At 24.0% G+C, this 16271-nt stretch overlaps 1 protein-coding gene across 7 annotated transcripts in view; it reads left to right on the top strand.

The window, feature by feature from the left end:
- Positions 1-16271, top strand: part of LOC112600409 (MAP kinase-activating death domain protein-like) — a 41203-nt gene that overhangs the window by 4764 nt on the left and 20168 nt on the right. For 6 of the 7 annotated variants that reach the window (XR_003115000.1, XR_003114999.1, XM_025347607.1 and 3 more), the window contains exons 2-18: positions 4462-5094; positions 5677-5845; positions 5911-6052; positions 6491-6584; positions 6769-6920; positions 6997-7141; positions 10344-10505; positions 10595-10726; positions 10805-10875; positions 10941-11073; positions 11147-11349; positions 11925-12376; positions 12455-12574; positions 12688-12896; positions 13989-14165; positions 14331-14771; positions 15605-15839. Coding sequence is in view for 5 of the 7 variants with exons in the window: in XM_025347607.1 (XP_025203392.1) it covers positions 4915-5094; positions 5677-5845; positions 5911-6052; positions 6491-6584; positions 6769-6920; positions 6997-7141; positions 10344-10505; positions 10595-10726; positions 10805-10875; positions 10941-11073; positions 11147-11349; positions 11925-12376; positions 12455-12574; positions 12688-12896; positions 13989-14165; positions 14331-14771; positions 15605-15839 (3217 nt within the window). In the remaining 2 variants the exon portion in view is untranslated. The remainder of the gene's footprint in view (positions 1-4461; positions 5095-5676; positions 5846-5910; positions 6053-6490; positions 6585-6768; positions 6921-6996; positions 7142-10343; positions 10506-10594; positions 10727-10804; positions 10876-10940; positions 11074-11146; positions 11350-11924; positions 12377-12454; positions 12575-12687; positions 12897-13988; positions 14166-14330; positions 14772-15604; positions 15840-16271) is intronic. The other variant, XM_025347608.1, reaches the window with a different exon arrangement.

Raw genomic sequence — 16271 nt, 5'->3', positions numbered from 1 at the left:
TTTCTATAGAATTGTATTATTCTTTAACTCAATATAAATAATATTAGAATTTCCAATTTATTTTCTTATGAGACCATTTCTTGAAATATTTTTTGTTGAACGCCATCACTGTTCGGACGTAGACAAACAAAAGTAATTTCTACTTTTTAAACAATATAAATTAACATATAGTCTAGGTTTCATTTCTAAACTTATTTAATATTTTTTTTTTCAGAAAAACTCATTTTGTACCCTTCTTATTTATTTACAACTACCTCCACCTACCTAGTCTTTATTCAAATAAAACTATACAATGTTATTAATGTCGTATATTAATTTACTATATTTAGTCAATATTTGATGTAAACGAAAATTCATCTTTAATAAACATTGTTTACTTCCAATTTATTATGAAATAAAAATTATAATAATAAAGTTGTATTAAATATATTTCTTATTAACCGCTGAAATACGTATATAACCGTGCCTTTATTTTAGGTAAAAATTACTCAAATTTTATATAATATTAATATTAAGTAAAATTGATTCTTATCTGAATGTGTCTAGAAAAACCAAAGATTACAATTTAAAAAAAAAATTTTGTAGACATGTTACTAAACAACTAATAAAACTAATAAAAATTATTTTATTTTTTTCAATTCATGATCTGGAAAATTGATGTTGTCAGGTTAATAGATTAAAAGCGTATTTAAATTATAAGCAGTGTATTATGGATAAAATTAAATTTGTCAATATTAAACATACATATAATTTCGAACTTTGTCCCGCGAACGGACAGGCGACGTCGTGACGGGCGTCAAAGACAATATAATATTATTACCGTATACGATATACATTATACGTAATAGTTAATAAATTATAATTTATTTGTAACTATATGTATGGATCAATCGTTCAGCAGTTTTATACTAGATGATACATATTGAATCTTTAGTTTTTTTTTACGAATTAAATAGGTACCATGTATTATATTTTAATTACCTATATTAATTGTACCATTCATTCGATTTTAAACATAATACCATTAATACCTTTAGTATAAAATAATGAATACAACAATTTTATTGTATATATATATATATATATATATATATATATATATATATATATATATGGATTTTTTTTTTTACTGAATGTGTTGCTTAAAAAGAATAAATAATGAAGAATCTATTAAAAAGAACATTATATTTAGGAGATGGCGAGATGCGTTGTAAACACTTTATAAAAATAATAAACTATAACTTATTATTCAAATATCTGTAAGTAACTTATTAGTTATTATCGTTGACATAAAATAATCTATTTTTAAAACTTAAAAAGAAAACCAATTGAGTTAAAAACAAACAAGGTTATTTTAATACAAATAATTACCTTAAAAAAGAAGACTCAAAATCAAAATATAATGCTATAAAAAAAACAATAGTTAAAAATAGCTATCACAATGTTGACTTAGAAATCTATATTATATTAAGATTTAAAAGTTTATTTGATAAATATAATATATTGTAAATTTAATACATTTAATAAAAAAGAGATACTTATAAATACTTTATGAAAATATATTTTATTACACTAACTATTAATTAATTATAAAAAAAAGCCTATATATCGAAGAACAATTTAAATGTTTGATAAAATGACTATTCGTAATTAGTATAATTATTAATTACTTATTTAAGTATACTTACAGTATAAATAATTATAGCTCTAGCAAAACGACATACTAGACTCTATTTTAGATTTTTTTTTTTTTTTTGAACACCAGATATAAAAAGATGTAAAATTAAATTTTTTTTGTTTTATAAATTACCTACTATACAACCCACACATGCAGTGATTCAGCTAAGACTGATACCACCTATTTAAAATTTACCATATTCATTAAACTAAAAATCATAATGAAATATTTTTTAGGATTTTTTTTTACTTTGTACATTATTTGAACAAACTATAAATTATATCTAAGCAGATAGTATTATAACATTGAAAATTGACTAATATTACATAAATAATTTTAATTTTTAATTGATTTTATCAAATATTTTCATTCATAAAAAAGACGCATATTTCAAAATATGAAATGACTTATTATAACATTTATTAGACTTTTGACTTTTTGACTAAATGCCAACTATAACTATAGTAAATTAAAGAGTGGAATTATGAGTTTACTTAGTTAATATCTATAATCTTAACTAACATTATAATATACTTACACATATAATTTTTTAACGGAAATAAAAATTATTATAGTCCAAATATAAGTATTAAAAATAATCAACATTGTTTTATTATCTTTTTTTTAGTTATGTCAAAATAAATTATAGTGGAACGTCAATTATCCGTACGTCAATTATCCGCACTACAAAATTGTTGTACAAATTTACTTTTAGCTTAATTTAATTTAATTGTATCATTCGTTATGTTCGTTTTATCGTGTTATATATATATATATATATATATATATATATAATATATATACATATTATGAAATACAAGATTATTTTATTATCTACTACGATTCATTTTAATGTAAAATATATATTTAGTTAGTTCGTAAACGTGATCGATTACACAGTTCACGTTTGAATTAAAGTGGGCTTCAAAAGAAAATATAATGAATTTAATACTGAAACAAAAATTGAAATAATACAAAAACTCAAAAAAGAAGAAAGCGGATCTTCTTTAGCTCAATTTTATAATGTAGGTAAATCAACTATTGGTGATATAAAACATAAAAAAGAAAGTATGTCATCATATACGTTAAAGACAGACTCAACTAATGACAAAAAAAAACTAGAAAATTAATTAGAGCGGATAATCGACTGTATAAAATAAGTGCCAAAAGTACAAAAATTACATATCATTTGTGCCAAAATGTGTAGGACATAAACGCCAATCTAATATTATATACCTGTTATACCCAACGTATGACATAAGCACCAAAGGTGTCGTTTGATGTTTTGATTTCATAAAAAATTGTCAATAGTATACATATAAATAAATATAATTTTAATTAATTAGTTGATTTTTTAATCCAACTTTTTTTTTACATATTCCATACGATTTATTTCATTATCCTGGTATTTCTTCCATTGCACAATTATTATTTCTCTTGGTACACCCAATGACACATTACCGCTGGCCATTTCTCGTACAAATCTATATTTTTGATCTATAAATAAAATGCACACAACACCTTTATTAGTAATAATTTTTTTTAAATTCATTCTAACGAATGATACACAAAGTTTTACAAAATAGGTAATAACAATTAGTTATATAACACAAAACTGCTCACACACTGACTGTGACAAACTATCGTAATCAGATAATAAATTTGTCAATTAAGAATTAAGATTAAATGTTTAGAGGTTTTGAATGATATACTTAGTTCTAAATTTAAGTAACCTACCTATGTTACCTAAGATTTTGGTGCATTTGTACGATACTACTTTTTTTGTACTTATCTCTTTGACACTTATGTCTTCCACTGGGATAATCGTCGCTCTACTGTAATTAGCTAGCATATGAATTTAATACAATATAGTATTATAATTTAAATTAATAAAACTAAATTAAGCTACAATTATTAGAGAATATATTAAAAAATATATTATCCACTTTCATTATTTAACTAATCATAATTTTTATTTGAACCTCAAAATTCATCACTTTTTCTGTAACTTAATATTATCAGAATTGATTTATAAACCCCCTTTTCAGAGAAAATATTATTTACAAAATATTAAAATATAATTTTAAAATTAAATTTCAAACTTAAAAATGTATGACTATCATCAAAGTTAGGTATACTATTATTAAAAAAAGCATTAAATTTTAGTTTAGTTTGTTAATGAAGTTATTTAACTTTTCAAGTAAAGATAGTTGAATGAATACATATATAGATTATAGGATCTAATTTATTTAATTTATATATTTTTAACAATTTTAAGCATTATATTACGCACATGAAACATAAAATTCAGAATAATATTATATTTTAAAAATAGGTAATATATACTTCGTTTATATGTCTTTATGTAATTTTATTATTATTTATTTTTATGAAAAACATAATATTATAGATATTTTAAATATTTTATTGTTGTATATAAATGCATATTTGAAAAATTTCCATGAAATAAATGCATACATTAACAATGTTATGGGTATATTCAAATATACTAAGATTTTCGTAACGCATAATATTTGCATTTTTTTTTTTTTATGAGGATGTTTCATGCAATTTTAATGCACATAAATTATTATTCATTTTTTTACGTGTTTTCTGAAAATTTACATAACATAAATACTATTAAACTGTATTAGTCTATTATTGAATTGTTTAAATATACAGATGTATTAAAATACATTAATAATAATTTTAAGCTTCCATAAACAAGATTATATTATTACTACTGTATTAATAACGTTTTATTTTAAATAATATTTTTACAGAGTCGACAATTCATGCAACTTTGAACGGCTGTAATGCTTGATTATGTCAGACGAAAAATATCAAGATGTTTTCCAAACAAATCAGAAATACTGTCTAATTACAGTTGCAAAGATTTATAAAAAAAATATCTTTAACGATGTAACATAATAACAGTCATCAATATTTAAATCATAATAATTTGTTTATTATGATACAAACACTTCGGTGGCAGGGCTATCCGGTGATGATCTCACGACTGTATAAGTACATGTTGAATTTTTCATAGTGTTCTTTTTTTGTTAAACTCTAAACTTGAGCAATACTTATTATATTTATATAAATACGTAAGAAAAAACAAACACTCCAAACTGTGATAATCTCCTATATTTTTGTTATATACAAACTGCTTAGACAGTACATTTAGTTATCCAAAAATACCTTTTAATTGTTCAAAAAAATTACACTTACGTGCTATGAGCGAGAGCCAATTCTTTTGCCCTCGGCTGATCGACTATTTAGCTATTGTCGGAGCTCATCCCAATTCTTCAAAAAGAAGTTCTTTATACGAGTTACAAAACAATAGAACCAACAATGACGAATACAGCGGAGATAGTTCAACGGTATCCAGTAATGATGACAACTTTTATATTCAGGTAGATATCTACAATAATTTATGCATCTTATTTTTCATTAATATTTATCATGGAAGAAAATAACCTAATCGGTACATACATAAATTAAATAACCTATAGGTACAGTTTAGGGTCTACCATATCGGGTGTATAATATTTGTTTCGTGATAAAATATTAAATTAAATTTTAATAATAATTTAATTTTAATGCACGCTTGAAGAACAGATAGTTAGATTTTCTTAGTTTTTCGAAAGTTTAACCTTTATCTTAAAGTCCAATGAATCAATTCCTAAGAAAAACAAAATATGTTTAATTTATTAAAAAGTTAACACTTTAAATTAATAGATTGAGTTACTTGGAAGTTTTTTGATTAAAAATAATATTGTCAAGATTCTAAACACAGATTAATTTCTCCTTATATTTAAAATATAAGTTTCACTAGCTATTTTTATTATTTTTATTATTATTACCTAACTATTAAAAGTTTTGCTTTTCAAAGGAAAGCGATTAAAAATAATTATTCTATTACAAAATAGTATACCTATAATAATCTATAAACATATATATGAAAAATATTAACTTGATGGTTTTGATATTTTTAGAATCCAGAACTACTTCGCCGGTATCCAGCAGAAGATCATAAAGATTTTATATTACCAGAAACAATGTCATATTTTTGTCAACCAGAAGGATGTGTTTCCTTCAAGCATAGCCGATCTGAATCGAACAAAGTTACATCATTTGTATTTACACTAACAGATAAAGATACAAGTTAGTATAGTCCAATTATTTGAACTTTATTGAAAGTTTTGTCTGATAATATTTTTTTTCAATAGCCCGAACTAGGTACGGCGTGTGTGTAAATTTTTATAGACGTGTCGGTCAATGTTTTACAAATACTTCAAAGAATTTAAACATTAATGATGAACAGTATGTAAAGAAACCACAAAACAATCATTCTTCGGTATTTTTGAAATGGTAATGCTTCAAGATAACTTAATAAATATAACATTAGGTTTTGAAAATAAAAATACAAAACTAATTTTGATTCTTCTAATACAAAAAAAAAATTTTATTAAATTTTAAATATTCATTTTTTATTTTTGAAAATTTCAATTAGCCTTAGTTAGTGTGTATATTTAAATAATTGTTAGGAGGTAACTATTTAATAATGTACTCTAACATTAAATAAGTTACAATAATCATCTTAGAATAAACTTAACTTAAACACGATTTTCTATTAAAATTAGTAGTTCAAGTATACAAATAAAATGTTCAACTTAAACCCATTAAATTATTTTTCTTTATTTTAGTGACTATAATAAAACAAGTTACGAATTTTAAAATATGTATTTTGTTTCAAAATATGAATTAATATTAATAAATAAAATGTATATTAATGTGTTTTATATACAGTCATTCTACAACTTCTTTTTGCAAATCAATGTCTCAAGAATATCCCACGAATCAAACAAACGATAAGGTTACACAAAATATTTCATCACAACCAGTAAGTGTTCAATTGTTTTTTATTTTAATTGAAGTATTTGAAGTTTTAAATACATTATGTATTTTTATTTGTAATCCAAAAATGAATAAATTTGTCAGTTGTGTGTGTTCATAACTTAAAGTATATAAATGTTAATACAACTGCCACAGCTAAAAATTGTTAATTTTATTATTCATTATTTCAGGAATCTCAAGATCTATATTCTCTAACATCTTTGTGTCTTCTTTCTCATCATCCTTTATTTTCAAGTTTTCGTACATGTTTATTTTATTTAAAAAGCCTTATCGATTCGTGCAATAAAAAAATTAATCGTAGCAAAAACGAAGGACATAAAAGGTATGTATTAGAATAATATTTGAAAAATTCAGAATTTTATGTATTATAATTAATGGCTTAACGTTTTCGTATATAGAAAAGAATGCATATGGAGTTTATTAACTGGATTTTTAACTCAAGCAAATTCACCGAGAATTATACGATTTATCAAAGAACTTGAAATGTGGATTTTGCGTTTGCTCAGTACTCCTGTCCCTATACCAGGGAAGACCAAACTAGAAGTAAGATATATTAGATAAGAACAATATTATCATATCGATTTTTTAACAAAACAAATTTAAGAAAGTAAGCAAGAGTACCGCTTAGTTGAACATTAAATTTTGAGTAGATCACTCATCATATAGGTGTGTTAAATTTTAATTCAATGATATATTATTCTGTACAAAAGACGATTCTGAGTAGAGATTATTTGTCAGCCTATAATCTATATCACTAAATAAATTTTGTGATATGATTTATATATTATATATTTATCTGTTAAAGTCATTTATTGCATCGTGGATGCATTTTGCACAGGCAACTAATGCACAGGGATAGAATAGTATATATTTTGTGAAAATTCCAAGTACCTGTTGTTATTCTTTTTTTTTGAAATACAACAAAATATCAAAAATTTTTTGAGGAGAAATAATTATTTTATTGGTAAATATCCAATGTATTTAATATTTAAGTCGTACATGCTCATAAAAAATTGAATTGGCTTTCCGGTAGATTATATATATATTATATTAACACATATTTGTTAGGTCCTAGAAAAAAAAAATTTCCTTCCCATTTTTACAGACCTATAAGATTATTTGTATTTAAACATCTAGTGTTATTACAGGCATGGTTAAAATGTTTTTTTTCTATTGTTTACTATAATTTTTGTGATTTACAATCATTCATCGTCTGGTTGTTAATAGTTAATAAGTTAATAATTAGGTTGAAATTTATAAGATATAAATTACTTACCAAATCATTTGAAAAACAGTTTTCAACTTCGTTTATCGGTAAAAACAGAAATCTGAAAAAATGTTTTAGATATTTATCTAACTCTGAACTTTTTTTTTTATAATTATAACTTAATCCAGAATTTTGGATCTTTCACCGCCAATTTTGGTCTAGATTAAATCCACAACTTTTAATATTTATTTGTAACCAAACTGTGAATATAACTGTGTGAATTATTAGATACTTCAAAATAAGCATAAAAAATGTAATGTATAAAATTGAAATTTCGTTTATTGCATCCATTGAGAATATGTGTAAATGTTTATGAATAACACCTTGTACTTTTAGAAGATTGTAAACAAAATATAATAGGAGTATAGTTGTTCTTGTGAGTAGTATGAATAGTAAACTTTTGTGTCAACATTTTACAATAACTTTTAAAAGTACCATACGCATAAATCATATCAGATTTACATAAACATTTTAAATTTTCAGTTGTTAAAAAAATAATTATGTCATTTAAATTGTCAATAATTAATAACAAGTCTTCACGATTTGTTTTTATTTGAAAATCGTTTAGTGTTTTCTAAATATCGATTAAACGTATAGGAATATTCGATTAAATACTTGTTTTAGCTTGATAGGTATGTATTTTTTAAAGTTAAAGTACAATCGTTTTATATTAAAGTTTCTGTACGAATTTGTTATTCATTATGCAATAACGTACATGGTTTTTCAAAGAGATTTTATTTTTAAAAAGTTACTTACTGTCTGCCTAGTTAAAATATTTGCTTCGTTAGGTTGATGATTGTGTAAGATGTTTTATTCAATAATTATTTCATTTTCACTTTTATAAAAAGATTTTAACGTTCTTTTTATACGTTACCAGCGTTCGATATTATTTTTTAGACATTTATAAAATTAAAATTAAAAACTATCAATAACATTTATACGCTTACCTTTTTCATTAAACATAATATTATAAAACATTTCTATTATATATGGAATATGAACTAGTGGTATAATCAGTGTAGTTCATTGAATATTATTTTATTACCAAAAAGTACGTTATTCATATCATATTCGTATTTTATATTATTATATACGATAATATATTACTAATAATATACCTAATTAATGTATTTCAACGCATATTACTTTATTGCCAGAAAGTACGTAATTAAAATCATATTTGTACTTCATGTTATAGCTACGATACCATAAAGAATTACACAGACCCAATTTATACAAGTTTAAACTTTTTTAAACCAACTCAATTGCAGTCTTAGATATATAAATTGAAAAACTCATAAATAACCTATATTCAATTTTAGATATAAAAACAAAAATTTTATGAACTCGTAACTGCAAAATAATTTTCTTATCTTTGCTAAAATTATCAATTTTAAAAATTTTGACGAATTTTTAACTTAAATCTCTTATATAAAAAATTATATGACTATAAATTTTCAATATTTTTTTTTTTAATTGATAAATTAACTACTGAAAAGCAATGTTATATTACATAATTGAGAATTTTCACCAAACGAATAATTAAAATCAACTTTTCTATAACAAAAAAAAACTAAAATAGTTTTTAATTTCTCATGCTTATTAATGAATTAAAATAGTCGAAATATTTAGAAAATTGTATCGTAAATAAAAAAAATTTGGTAAAAATTTAGAATATTTACGGTTTATGAGTAACACCAAAAAACCAAAATCATTTTTTTCCAAAATTTGATTTACGTATAATCTCCGTATTCGTTAATTTTTTTTTTTTTATTTCTAATTATAAAATTTACTTATACTTCTAAATTCTTAAATTACTAACTAAATCCAATTTGCAACCAGAAACTACCCCCATGATTGAAAATAATGAAAATCAAAATTTCTTACTGCCCCTAAAATAGTTAACAGTCGTAAAAATAAAAAATACATATCATTTTAAAATCAGTAAATTCATTGCTACGCTCAGAATTTAAAATAATATTTTATAAATTTATATTCAAATAAACAGTAAACTATAAACATTCTTAAAGTATGAGCAAGGTACTGTTTAGATCTATGGTTAAATTAATTATTACTTATTATTTCATATTTATTAATTTATTAATTTATTAATCTCCAGTCTGTATTAAATACAAATATTTCCGGTTTAACGAAATTGATTCACAAGTATCATGTATTTCTCTCATCATTTTTCCACATTAAATATTGTAATTCATTTTATTATTTTCTTTAATATTTCACTTAATTCCTAAATAATGGATTCATATAAAATCTATTGGGATCAATTAGTTTGATTCGGAAAATCTAAAAATATTTAAAAAAATACAATTTGTAATGATATTTAATTTTTTAATTTTGTATTAAGTTTTACATTTTTTTTTTTTCTTAAGACAACTAAGAAGTTGATTTATAGATTTAAACTTTGATTTAAGAAAAATATATATTCATTCCCTATATTTTGTAATTTATTTTTTATAGGTTTATTTGTTTGCACAAAACGAACGACAGTCACCATTGGCTTTCGCATTGCCCGACCACACAAGATTTTCACTAATTGATTTCCCTTTACATTTACCGTTAGAATTGTTGGGAGTAGATACGTGCCTTTACGTATTAACTATTATATTATTAGAAAGTAAAGTAAGTAAATAAATAATATTCAATTTAATATAATAAATAATATCTTAGATAACATTATTAATTATCGTGTATTTTGTATTAAACTTTAGGTCGTCTTCCAATCGAAGGATTATAATGCTCTCACTATGTCAGTAATGGCTTTAGTGGCTCTTATGTATCCCTTGCAATACATGTTTACTGTTATACCGTTACTACCTACAAGCTTACCAAAATCAGAAATGGTATAAATTAAAAAATTCTTATAATAATATTCATACATATTATGTTGAATAATGAATCACCGTTTATATAACTTTTAGCTATTTGAGAGCCCTGTGCCTTATGTTGTTGGAGTTCCGTCCAGTTTTTTTTCAACAAAACGAGATTTCAGGTTAGTTGTAGGTAATTTAGTGACTAACATGTATACGTTACAATAAAAAATCTATTATGTTTCAGATTTCCAAAAGATGTTTGGATAGTAGATTTGGATTCAAATAAAATAACACCACCGATAGTTGTTAATCGAGAAGATGCTATACCACAGTTACCAAAATCTGAATCGACAACTTTGAAAAATAATTTGAAATCTGTAATTCACCATATCATAACAAATAAACTTGTGAATATAACAATACATTCTCATTTTATTTGTGTTAAAATAGGCTTTAAATGGACTTTCACGAATTAATCTTCACAATAAAGCAACAAATAGTTTTTCGGAAAATGAAATTATGTCAACAACACGGCCTCCAATGGAATATACGAGTACAGGTGAAGAAATCTCAGAAAGAAAAATGGAAAACTTTAAATTAAGTAGTAATATCAAAAACACTGATAATAGTACAAATCGAGGAAATGAAATAAGGTAATAATAATATTTACTCATTAGAATGAATTCTACTATCTAAGCTATATTTGCTTAAAAAAAATCTACTTTCAAAGTTAATTTCTTAATATTATTTTCAATTTAAAAAAAAATTTTCCATAATCATAATCATAACCTTTGAATATTAATTAAATTAAATGGATAATTCTGTACAGATTTTCGCTACTAACTTTATTATATAAATTAGTCTTTTCAAATCAGATATTTAAAGACAATAACTCTTGTTAAGGTAATGATCATGTTATTTTTTTATTCAATAGCTGTACACGATATTAGCAAATAAAAGGCTAAAATTTTTTATTATCTAGATTTTATAATTTTTCAATAAAATTAGATTCATAAATTAGTTATCTTAAATTGTTACGTAAACGCCAAAATATTATAGATAGATACACCCAAAAACCCTCCTTTAATTTTTCAATTATTAAATTATTGAAGTAAAGCATTTTGTTTACCGTTAATAACGTATTCACTGCACTAACCCTCCACATAGAAATTTATTTTTCCTACAATGCACCATATACTAAAATTTTAAATACAACACTTTTTTTTAGAAGACAAACGTCGACGACTACAGCGTACAATGCTGTCGATATCGATTCGGTGGATATTGCAATTAGAGTGGCCATGGTTCGTTTCTTTTTGTCGGGCGATGTATTGGCCAATCTAACAGAACATTCACGAACACTGAGGCTCTACCCTAGACCTGTAGTATTTTTTCAAATTAATTCTTTTCTAAAGAGCCGCCCTAACCCATCACTTTTTACGTGTCAACTGGCTCGAACACAAGCAGTTGATTATTTTGCCGAATGGGCATTGACGCCGAACAACGTGGTTTTCCAACGGATTCAAACAGGTGTTGATGACCCATCTATGATTGGCGATAAGCTTAAATGGTTTACGAATACCTTAGAGCCTGTTATATTTACCGTTTGGCAAGAAAATTGTTCAATTCAAAATATAATGAATATAAATATAAATTCTAACCGACCCTCTTCGGCGTTAGGTAATATCATTTTTAATATGTTAGGTATTTAATAATACATAAAAGATAAATATAGATGGTTATTTTGTATTTACATAGCTGAAACGAGTTACCAGTCTGAAAGTGACGGTAGTGATACCAGTAGCAGTGAAGACGAGAGACCAGACATTTATCGCGAAGATTTCAAAAATGTTACTGATGAAAAAATTGCAAAAATAGGTATTTATTAAAATAATTTACAAATATTATACTACTCGTATATTGAAATATGCGCTATATTACTACCTGAAACTTTATACGAATAACAAATGTATTAAATTAAATTTATTTAGAAAGTCAAAGACTCAATATTGGACCAATAATACAAGGAGTACATTCTGCTTATGAACCACCAATAACATTACAATTCCCATTGACATCAGACGATAGCCCAGATGATGATGGGACCGTAGAATCAATCGGCAGTAAATCTATTGGATCATCGCCATCCAGTAGCCATAGTGACATGAGCTCGCCTATGTTTAAACCCGAATCTATAATAGTTTGTATTTTTAGTTAAACTATTACAGTCCTAAACTAAGCAAATGCTTGACAATAACTATAAAAAAAAAAACATTTTATTGTTTTTATTGCACTGATCATTCCTAATTTAATCGAAATTAATGAGTATTTTATCAAAATTATTAACCTATACTATACCAATACCAGGCTAAAAAATTACTCAATTAAGTCATCTATAATTAAAAAATAATATTAAGTAACATCTCAAATCTCAATAGATAACTGTATATTTTAATATTGTATACAAGCTTATGTATAAAAATATTAATCATTAATATGTTTAATTAAAATTATTATGAATAAATAATATTCCATTCAATTAAAACGGTAAAAAATTAGTATTTTCGTAAGAAATTTTCATTTAATAAATCCAAATATTAAATACAATTTTAACATTATCATATTATTAATTATTTAATCGAGTTATTTATCATAATTGAAACTAATTTTCAAACAAACAGAAAATACAATATTTTATCACTATAATATAATTTTTCATTATTAATTCATATTTTATACAGTATCATTATTATTATGATTTTTATATTAGTATCTAATATTTATAAACAATAGATAATTGATATTAAGCCTGTATGAAAATCGGATACCCGTGAATTAAGCGTGGCGATTTTAGCACATATATGATAGCAGACGAAATTACCTGTAAATAATTTATTAAGATCGTATTATTAATGACCATATTTTTAGTTAATTTTTAAAATGTCGCATTACAATGCAAATAATGAAATAATAATTATAGTATAAAAAACATACAAAGTGTTTACCTAAACAAAATTAGTTTTTCGAGTTCACTAACTATAGAATGATACGTTTGTTAAAATCAAATGTATTAAATGTGCTCAACTTGCCACGCTCAAATAGTCAAATTACATAGGTATATAGAATATATTTATCATATTAATTTATTCTAATGACTTCATGTTTCATACCTTTTATAATCTCTTAATCCTTTAACTTTTCATAATTTAGTAACACATTCTAAATCTAGCACATTTTTAAAATCAAGCTATAAGTATAAAAACTATGCACAAATACATTTGTCATATTGTAGGATATCGTTAGATGTAGCCAATTGCAACAATCACCTTCACAATTAGCTGCAACTGCAACCAGTAACAAACTTCTTCTAAGCAGACACAACACAGGTGGTAGTGATTCTGCTCTAAACCATGTAGTTTTAGAACAAAAACAAAATAGTAATTTTAGACCTACATCGCAAACATCTACAGTAAGTTGAAACTAAAACTGTATACTTAACGTCTTAACATAATATTATTATAAAAATTATATAAAATAATTTATTAAATAATTTATTATTTCATAATAATTATGATAGTATTCAATCATTATTTTTAATCTCTGGGTATTGTTTTTTTTTTTTTTTTTATTTTAGTCATCCGAATTTTATCAAACATTACCAATGACACCAGAAAAAAAACAAATTATTACATCCAGTCCACCCTCGTCAAGAAAGGGAAGTATTAATAGCTTACACCAACAATTGACAAGACAATCCAGTCAAAACAATTCAATATTGGAACATTTTGCTTTTCAAGCCAAAGAACTTGTTAGAGAAACAGCCAGGCAAAGTAGTCAAGAAGGAGCTGGAGGAATATTAGCGCATGTAGCAGATAAATTAACCACTCAAGCAAAAAAAGCTGCAGGCGAAGCTACAAAATCTGTACACGAAGCTAGTAAAAGTGCATTTGAAGCCAGCAAAACAGCAGCCGGTGTCAGTAAAAACACTTTTGATGATTTAACATATGTTGGGAAAAGTACAATCGGCGACCTCACAAAAAGTGCAAAACAAGTAGCGTCCAAAAAAGGATTTAAGGTACGGTTTATAATATAAATATATTATTAATTAAACTTTTATTTCAATGTCAATGTTTTTAGGAATTCCTGTATAATTTATTATAATTTTATTACGAAAACATAAACTAAAATATTAAATGTATTTTATAATTCTATTTATATATATAAATATAATAGTTTTCAATTTATAAATAGAAACAATTTAACCATTCGATGATTTGAAAAATGAATGACATTAACACTAATAATAATGATATCTATTGAAAATGAATATGATATTTAATATAATATTGCATATACTTAAAAATTATTTAAATTATTTTAAATGTAATACATTAAAAATATAACAAATAGGTAATTATTTTATTGGTGTTATATGCTACAATATATTTTATTCATTAAAATAATAAGTAATTAAACTTATAACCTTTTTACACTTAACTTCATAATGCATTTATACTTAATTATAAATTCATTCTTGAGTAAAATTTAGATAAATTTGAGCTTATTTTGCTTAGTGATATCACTAATCAGATCTGATTAATCTGCAAGGCTTTAGTACTAAATCTATCTTCAAATACTTTCTACATATTCGTATTCACTTCTGCTATATTTTATTTTATATGTGAATTGTATAGGTGCTATCAGACACATATTTAAGTACCTGTATTATTTCTATAAATGTAATTCTCAATTTTATAGTCATTTTGGAAAATTTGCTTGTGTTTGAAATCTAGAATTTTATATTAAATATTAAATAGTATACCTTTCTATATATATATGATACATATAATATATAAATACCAATTATATACGAGTATTATGTTGAATTCGTATAAATTTATTTTATAGGTAGGATTATTGGGAGAATCTACATCTTTAAGCTTACAACAACTAAGTTTTGATGATGAAATAAGTGACAATAATCCATCAACCAATCCAATATCAACCGGCCCTGTTTCAGAAATTAGAAAATCATCAGTAACATCGATGGGAACTGGTGCCACCAAAGACTTTTTTTCAAATATATCAAACGATATAAATGGATTGGCGAATCAAACAACGAGCATGTTTACTGATTTATTTGGTAAGGATTAGGAAAAAAAATACTAGATATTTTTCTTCTTCGAGGAAAATTATATTTAATATGTTTTTGAATTGGTATAAACCATAAACTATATGAGTTCTTGGCCGCAAGTAAATTTTAAATCAATACTTAGATTGTCGACAAAAATAGTATTCATTCGATATAGTAATGGATTTCATAAATAACGTTACTTAAAATTAGTTACCAGTAATTTGTCAGAAAAAAAAGTTATAATCATCCTAAAACATATCTATGTTAAAAAATTATTAATTTTCTCAACTGTAAAAATAAAGAATTATAAATATGTTTAAGCAGGAATTTGTCTATGAAACCATTTTTTTAGAAGTTAGTAGGTAACTTAATTATATTATGTATCAATTTCTAGAGGCAACATAGGTACTGTGTGAAAAATATCATTGTTCCTAGTCTAAA

The sequence above is a fragment of the Melanaphis sacchari genome, unplaced genomic scaffold (genome assembly GCF_002803265.2).
Source record: "Melanaphis sacchari strain LSU unplaced genomic scaffold, SCAv2.0 Contig64_pilon_pilon, whole genome shotgun sequence".
In the NCBI taxonomy this organism is placed as follows: Eukaryota; Metazoa; Arthropoda; class Insecta; order Hemiptera; family Aphididae; genus Melanaphis; species Melanaphis sacchari.
The sequence above is the reverse complement of the archived record's forward strand: the minus strand, read 5'-3'. Positions and strand labels throughout refer to the sequence as shown.